The sequence below is a fragment of the Frankliniella occidentalis genome, unplaced genomic scaffold (genome assembly GCF_000697945.3).
Source record: "Frankliniella occidentalis isolate FOCC.00 unplaced genomic scaffold, Focc_3.1 Scaffold32, whole genome shotgun sequence".
Lineage (NCBI taxonomy): Eukaryota > Metazoa > Arthropoda > Insecta > Thysanoptera > Thripidae > Frankliniella > Frankliniella occidentalis.
The window spans coordinates 558911-566590 of record NW_026267162.1 but is presented as its reverse complement, the minus strand read 5'-3'; the positions used below and the strand labels follow the sequence as shown (position 1 = coordinate 566590).

Here is a 7680-nt window from a genome sequence, read left to right as displayed (position 1 = left end):
GCCGCGCCGGGGCGTTGCGGCGGCGCTGCGGGCCGGACCGAACGAACGTGTGGGAGAGTTTGGACAGCAGGCCCGCGAGGGCTCGACGCCCCCGCCCCGCTATCGCTATCAGGGCCAAGGGGAGGGCAGCAGCGGGCAGCGCGAGGCTGGGCAGCTGGGCACCCGGCCCGGCCCGGCCGGGGTCGGCGTTCGTTTGCGCGACTTGCTCGGTCGCGTGCGAAGACGTGTGGAACTCTTCATACTGACGCACCGGGCGGCGCGAGCGAGGAGGAGGGGGGGTCCGCTAACCCGCGGATAATTCCACGCCCGGCGGTGCAGCGAGGCTCGCCCCGTCTCTACGTATTTTTGTTGAACCACCTTCGCGATGCCGCCCTTGGCACAAACATTCGCACGCAGCGAAAAGTGTGGAACCGGATGATTTTGCAGCGGCGGGCACGTTGCGAGTAAATAAACAAAAGTCAGCGGTTCGGCGTCCGCATAGGTCCGCATGTAGACGACACGGTGACATTGGAGGCTTCTGTTCGCTTTGTGGCGGAGGCCGATGGCGCCCATTGTGCGCCTCAACGCCGCCGCCGCCGCCGTGTTGTGTGTGAACGGGGGAAAACTCCGATAGACTTTCGACGGAAACTGGGCATGGCCCTCCGGTGCAGCTAGATTGTCCGACCTATTTTCGTGTAGCCTGGTGATTTTCCCGGATTTCCTAGTTCGTCCGGCCTATTTTACTCCGGCCCCGTCGATATGCTCAATATGGGAGCTCCTATATGGGAGGAGTGGGAGGGAAGGGTCGCGGGTGCGACTTTATGCAGTTATGGGCTTCAGTCCGAAAACAAAAGTCCTGAGAGGGAAGGCTCTGAGCTGGATTGGAACACCAACCGGGATCACCCCGACATTGTGTCGGAACACTTTTGATTATGCAGCTCGTTTTATGCGGCCGGCAGGCTGCGCGTCGCCGCGACCTCCGCAATTCAGGACGGTTCAGACCTTCCCCAACGCGAAATGCATTGCGAGTGCGTCTTGCCGTCGGCCGGGAGCCGGTTTCTCATCCGGAGGGGAGGCATGGAGGTCGTGGCCCTGGAGTCTTTGGAGCCTGGAGCGGAGCGGCGTGCGCGGAGGCCGCTGGCGCTGACTCGAGCAAGTCGATAATACGGGGTGTCCTGAAGGCTGATTCGTGTTTTCTTTTGGTCATGCTGCTGAACCACATTCAGATAGGCTCGCCAGCTTCATGGAGGTCGTCGCTCACCGTGTTGCCTGTTCCTGAGCGAGTATGCTACCCGCCCGAACTCTTGTATGCGGTACAGTCTAACTCAACGGGGGCTGTCTTTGTGACACACTGTATGTTTCATCCAAGCCGTGTCGACGCCGTATCTCTTGCGGATAACCACGACTCCAGGCGTATTTTTAGCAGATGATACCTTAAATAGCTTTTGACTGAACATAAAGAATATATAAGTAACTTTAAGGTGTCAGCTAGCTTGTACTCTCGATAAGGGAAGAAAACCAAAGCGCATGACGTCACCCAGATGTATAAGGGGCGCGAGAAGTCGCCGGCCCGCCCGCCGCCCGCCGCCCGCCGCCCGTTCCCACCAACAATACCCAACAATACTGAGCCACGGATGCCGGCCGGCCTGCCTGCTGCCCCCTATCTCTTCCTCTATGCCATGCGGCTAGTCCGTTGAATTGCAAGAAAGGAATTGCTAAAAGTAACAAACAGCCATAAACAATTAACAGCAAAATATGAGAGAAAATTAGTGCAAAGACATATCCTTAAATTTGTATCATCTGCTTTCACGATACGTCCCTCGACGTAGCTTTTTTTCCTTGATCCACTCGGGTGCGGGCTGTTCACGCGCCCGGCTGCGGGCGCGTCGGCGGCGGGGGGCAATGAGGTAGCTCATGGCACTCATGGCGCCCAATCAAATGTCATTAATGCATGACACTGACACCGCCGCGTGTCGGAGGAGTGACGTCAGCCCCTCGTCTGCTCTGCCCCCTACCCTTCCCCCCACCCCCTCTCCAGTGCCCCCTGGGGGGCTCTCTCCCCCGCCTCATGTCAGCCTGCAGCTCAAGCCCATGTCAGGTCCCCTGTTCGCTCCGGGCGGGACCCTTGTCTGCCCGGGGGCTCTGGTGTGTCCATGGGGGCCAGGAGGAGACGAGGCAGGGCGCAGCAGCAGTCGGGCACGTTATTGGAGCGGTTCAGGCCCTCATTCCTTTCAATCAGTGCGGGCCTAACCAGGCGGGGCGGGGCGGGGCGGCGGACACCGCGCCCGCGCGCGATCGACAAAAACACTTTGATACTCGTAAGTAAGTACGCAGTACGTCGGTCGTGCGTCTCTCTCGCGACGACAAATAACGTGCCGTCTATAATGGCAGATGTGGATGTCGTCGGGACGTTTGGCAGATGGAGATGAACTGCTCCATTTGGTCGTGTTGTTGGCCGTGGGAAGAAGTGGGTCGTTGTCCTGTGCTGTGCTGGCCCGGTGCGGGCGTGGTGTGCTCGCTTTGCTCTCCAAATATGTGTAGCAGAGATAAACGCCCAGCAGCAGGCCTCCCTCGAGCTTTGCGCGGGCGATAGCGCGGCGGGAACCGAGGACCGGGACAGCGAGAGGGAGAGAGAAGCAGGGAGCAGCGCGCCGCCCCTAACCCGCTCTCACTCGCTCCCCGTTAGCCTCTCTTTGCCCACCGCACGCTCTTGTTCCGTTCTTCCTCTTATCGGCTATGCACTCCAGCCCGGCGACCGCCGACCGGCCCTTTGCAGCCGCGGGGGCTCGCCTTTGCCACGCCGCCCCTCCACGCCCCCTATGCACTTACCGGAAAGCAAACACCAAATACGCACAGTAGCCACACAACACATTGGACATGGACAAGTGCAACCAGAAAAGACCAGCTTTGATTCAAGGAATGGCAAGGACTCTATCTGTGCCAGGTGGCTGATTAACCCCGCTCACTTCTGTAGTTATGCTGTGCCGCTTTCCTGCGTGTGGGCGGGTTGCCTATTCGCTCAGCCCCTAAAGCGCTGTGGACAGGGTGATAGGATAGGCAGGCCCGCACACACTCGTGCGTGCGGTACAATTCCCTAACAGAAGTGCGCGGGGTTAATCAGCCACCTGGTAATTTATATCGACCAGCTGGACTAAAAATATGAAGGAACGTTAAGTGACGTTATTTTCTTTCGTCATTTCGTTCACTCTGTAATTTTACTCCGTAAGTACTTTTCGCTGTGTGGCGCGTGAGGGCGTATCTTACGCCAGCAGGCCCCCTATGATCCGCAAACGACGCGAACAACTCCCGGACCAAATGATCATTCTTCTGTATCAGGCACCTCTCTGTCAGGCACCGACACATCGCACATTTTCTTTCTATCTTTCCTTCTGTGTCGGTCGTGAGAACAAGAGTTTTTCATTACTTTTAGCTCGTCGTGCTCAGGCCACCGCGACTTATACAACATGGCCCAATTTAGCGGTTGGGCCGCCGGGGCGCCCGTATCGTATACATACCTAGCCAAGTGCTGCCGTCAGCGACCGCCCAAAAACCTTATGTGTTTACCTAACGCTCTGGCGCCCCCGACTCGGGACCCGCAACGACAGTCGGCGCCAAAATAGAAAAACCAGTTGGTTTTCGGTGGTCTGTAAACTCAGCCGTGCGGTACTACGCCCCCCCCCTCCCCTCCCCTCAAAATCTCTCTTTTGTTTCTCCATCGAGAAGCCCTTTCTTCGCGGAAGCATTTGAAACAATGTAAATAACTGTCTTCTGTCTTCGATCAGACCGTACCGCACTGACCTTTCCTGACCCTGCGATCCTAATTGTTTTCTGGATCGCGCGTTTCTTTCGGGATGGGTGCCTGGCGCCAGGCAGGCCGCGCCTGTTGACCGACCACTGGCCGCTTTGCAATGCTAAGGCGGCGGGTGGTGGCCGAGCACCGTGCGGGGGAGAGGGGAGAACAGTGCAAGTCACACTGCGTCAGGACTCTAGCTACACCTTGCCAGAAACTTTCTGAAACGCATTTTCGATTATCTGCTTGTGGACTGGAGGAGCGCGATCATACTGAGGAGAGTATAAGGCAAAGGAGAGGAAAGGGGAGGGGGTAGGGGGGGGGGGGTGAGCGAAGCGACTCTGGAGCCTGGAGCGTGCTCAGGTGAGAAAAGAGGCGGGAAACGGCTTCTTCCAGGTAAACGAGAATGAGCAAGGTGGTTGAGCAGGAGGGGGGAGGGGGTGAGGAGGAGGAGCGGAGGGGGGGTAAACATTGCGCGCAACGAGCGCACAGCGAGGAGAATGAGGGAGGTGGTGGTGGGGGGGCTGAATGGATGGAAAAGAGGGAGAGGCCTACTACGAACGTGGTCAGTTTCGGAGGTGGAGGTGGTGGGGGACAATGTGGGGGAGAGGGACGTTGGGAGGGAACGGGGGGGGAGGGGAAGAGAGAGAAAGAGAGACGGGGCACCTGGATTGTGCGGCTCTGTCGACGCCGCGCCGTTCCCTCGTTCGCTCGCTCCAGATAGAGAGAGAGGAGAGGCAACAGTTCTTGCGCCGAGTCCCTGCCGCGAGGTCCTGCCTAGCGGAGCCCGCGGAGCCCCGAGCGCTCTCTCAGTCGAGCCGAGCAAGAGAGCCTTTCAGTTGCCTTGGCTTTCGCAACGCGAGAACGTGAGACGACGTCGGCAGCGCGTAGAGCCCGTCGTCGGCCTTTGGCGTTTGTACAGGGCGCCGCCGTCAGTCAGTGCCCCCGCGGCCCCGAGCAGTGCGACCGCAGCTGGATAACCTCTCCGCAGCCATGGGCCAAGCCAAGGTAACGATCAATTAAGCGCAAGGAGCAGCAGCTTGCAGCAGCTCACCTGCGGCCCGGCGGCCGGGAGGTATACCGAGAGGCTGCCGGTGACCGCGGCCCCGCGGCCACCGTGAAGTGAAGTGCGATAGGTTGACTGACCCGCGGCCCAGGGGGAAGCACCGCGTGTGTCATGTACTGATGGAAAAAGTGTTCTGACACCTGTGTGACACTGTGCGCGTCACGCCTGATGATGTCTTCACCTTAAAAACTTGTGCGGCGGTGTGGTTGACTTTTTGGTTTATCTCTCATATCAGAGACACGTGAGAAAAGTTGACATTTTCAGGGATTTTTCTCTCGCCCTGCTTGTGTATAAGCTGTATGGAATGTGAATGTCACACGCTGGAGTGCGGGTCGTGGTCGGGCCCCCCTATCTGCAAGGCTAAAGGTCATATCATAGAGCTCGCAATAACTTTTCGACTACCGGTCTCGATCTTGCAATAAGCAGCCCCCCACCCCCCGTCAAAAAACTCTTCAGCGTTGTTGTTTGCATATTTGCAGCCAAAATCAGGCTTCCAAAACACGAACAAATGTTTGTTACTCAACGTAACTAAAAACATGTCAAATTAAAAGTTCAAATTATCGACTTTGAAATCTGTGGAAAAAGTTTGGATAAGTCGAATAACTAACTTATTTCCAAAGGATTTCAATAAAAGTTACAAGTTATAAATTTAACTCCTAAAATAACGTTAAAGTAAGTTGTAATGAGTTACGGAGCCGTGGCCAAAATGCTTAATTTTGGGAGGACGGCGGCGTCTGAGATTCAAAAGGACATTGCGCGAGCTCTCCAATAAATGACGCCCTTCCAGGCGGTGCCGCGGTACAGTATGGCGTCCTTTCCATCGTGTCCCGCTACCTCGGTGACGTGACCACCACGTCGTGCACGTGTTCGCGCCTCGTCACGTCCCCCCCGGGGGCGTCCCCCAGTGCCGTGCGTCCGGCCACGCTGGAGTGCGGCGCTCTCGCGCGGGTGCCTCGCGCCTCGCGGTGCCGTCGCGCGCAGGCCCGGGCCGCTTCCTGCGCGCCGGCAGTGTCCATCAAGTAATAAGTCCAGCCGACGCCCACCTCGCCCCGCCCCGCCCCGCCCCGCCCCGCCACACTCGCCCGCGCCCGCTTCCGTCCAGCTCCCCGCTCTCTGGGCCGGCTATGGGCGCGGCTATTCCTGGACGACAGACCCTGCCCCTGCCAAGCTATCCCTTTAGTATATCTGCCTCGAAGGCCTTTTCGTTTCGCGTCTAATTTTTTTGGAGGCAGGGGCGTGCCGGCCGGCCGGCCACACCCTCCGCCGCCCACCCGGCGCGGGGACGGCGCCCCCCAGAGGAGCCTCACTGTGGCCGCCCCCCGCAGACACAAAACCCATGCTAAACTCGGCCGCTCCCGCCCGTCGCCCTTCCGCCGGTATGTATTTGTTTTTATGACAGGCAACAACAAACGCGCCGTCCTACCCAATAGTGCTGTATAACCCCCTCCCCCGTCCCCTCTCCCCCGCGTCAATGTGCGGTTCCCCCGCGGCGCCTCGCGTTTGGCGCCATAGTCGCCCGCGCCGCGCTTCACACCCCCGTGCGAACGAGTTGCTGCGCTGCTGCTGCGCAGGGTCTGCTGTGCTATGCACAATGCAGCCTGGGCAAAAATAAAAAGGAACCGCTAAAAAAAATCATCTGGAGAATTAATTTGCCTTGTAGCCAGGCGTCGATAACACCCAACTTCACGCACCGGGTGTGTATACCGTGGGAAGTGTTTTGCCGACTTTGTCTGGCAACACTGTCCGAATAAGGGACTGCGTCTAGAAAAGGTTTCGCTGTTGTGTTTAGCGCAGCGCGGAAAACCACCGCGCCGGCCAATGGCCAGCCAGGCCGACCGTGTTGGGCTGTTGGGCTGCGCACACACACGGGTTGACTCGGGTTTACTCAACCGGACGTGTGCGGGACGGGCCGGGTTGTGTGTTTACCGGCGCGGTCGGTCACGTCGGCCCTCAAGTCGAGTCGAGGCTGGGACTCTAACCCCCACGTGGTGCTGCGGCCAAAGGGTACTGCACTGTGTTTGAGGTGGCCGTAGCCGCGCCGGACCCTTTTGCGCCTGCGCGGTGGGCGTGCACATCAGGGCTTTATGCTTATGCAGTTCTGAACACACACACAAAAAAAGAGTAAAACAACATTACATACCCGCGTCTCAGGAAAAGAAATACCCACTTTTTTGCGCGCGTTTGTTCACGTGGTGCTGAGAAAGCGCAACACACGAGTTAAAGCAGGATGCAATCAATGCGCTACCTTTGCTGACGCAGCGCTACAGTGGCTACAATATAGCGGAATGCTTTACTGGAAGGAACGCGTGCCTTTTCCCCAGACACACACACACACACGCACGCACGCACATTACACCACACAAACAAACACACACTCACACAATCGGCTTTACTAATGTCTCGCCGGTAAGGCTTTGCGACACCGCGGCCATAGAGCATTGAAAGAAACGGATGAGTAAGCAAGCACGACCGCGCTGCCCCGGCCCGGAATGAAGTGCGTGTGCATGCATGCATGTGAGCGTGAGTGAGAGAGAGATGGAGAGTAGGGTGGAGTGAAAATCTGGGACCGAAAAAGTACCCCTGGATTATTGTACTTCACGATATCCTAAGACTAGCGGCAGACTCCATTTTGACCCATCGGCTGACCTTCAACCTCTCTCGAGGGGTCAAAGTTAGGTCTTTGAGGAAAATTGACACTTTTTGCCCCCCTGGGCCCGCCCTAGGCATAATCCCGGAAACGGCTATATGCGGTTCGGTGCGGAACTTATATAGGAAGATACACCAGGAGTCGATACGCTGTGCGATAACATCTTCAGCTCGCCCCAGAGACATTTAGGGTGAAAAC

The 7680-nt window shown here is 57.7% G+C and overlaps 2 protein-coding genes across 5 annotated transcripts in view; both read left to right on the top strand.

Moving 5' to 3' along the window:
• The window catches only part of LOC113218021 (protein takeout-like), a 244964-nt gene that overhangs the window by 217514 nt on the left and 19770 nt on the right, over positions 1-7680 (top strand). The window lies entirely within an intron of this gene.
• Positions 1-7680, top strand: part of LOC113217982 (solute carrier family 2, facilitated glucose transporter member 1) — a 30906-nt gene that overhangs the window by 11612 nt on the left and 11614 nt on the right. The window contains exon 1 of one of the 4 annotated variants that reach the window (XM_026438096.2): positions 4468-4777. The exons of the other annotated variants lie outside the window; for them this stretch is intronic. Coding sequence (XP_026293881.1) covers positions 4763-4777 — 15 coding nt within the window. The 5' untranslated portion in view covers positions 4468-4762. Of the gene's footprint in view, positions 1-4467; positions 4778-7680 lie in introns of those variants that run through there. 4 annotated transcript variants of the gene reach the window in all.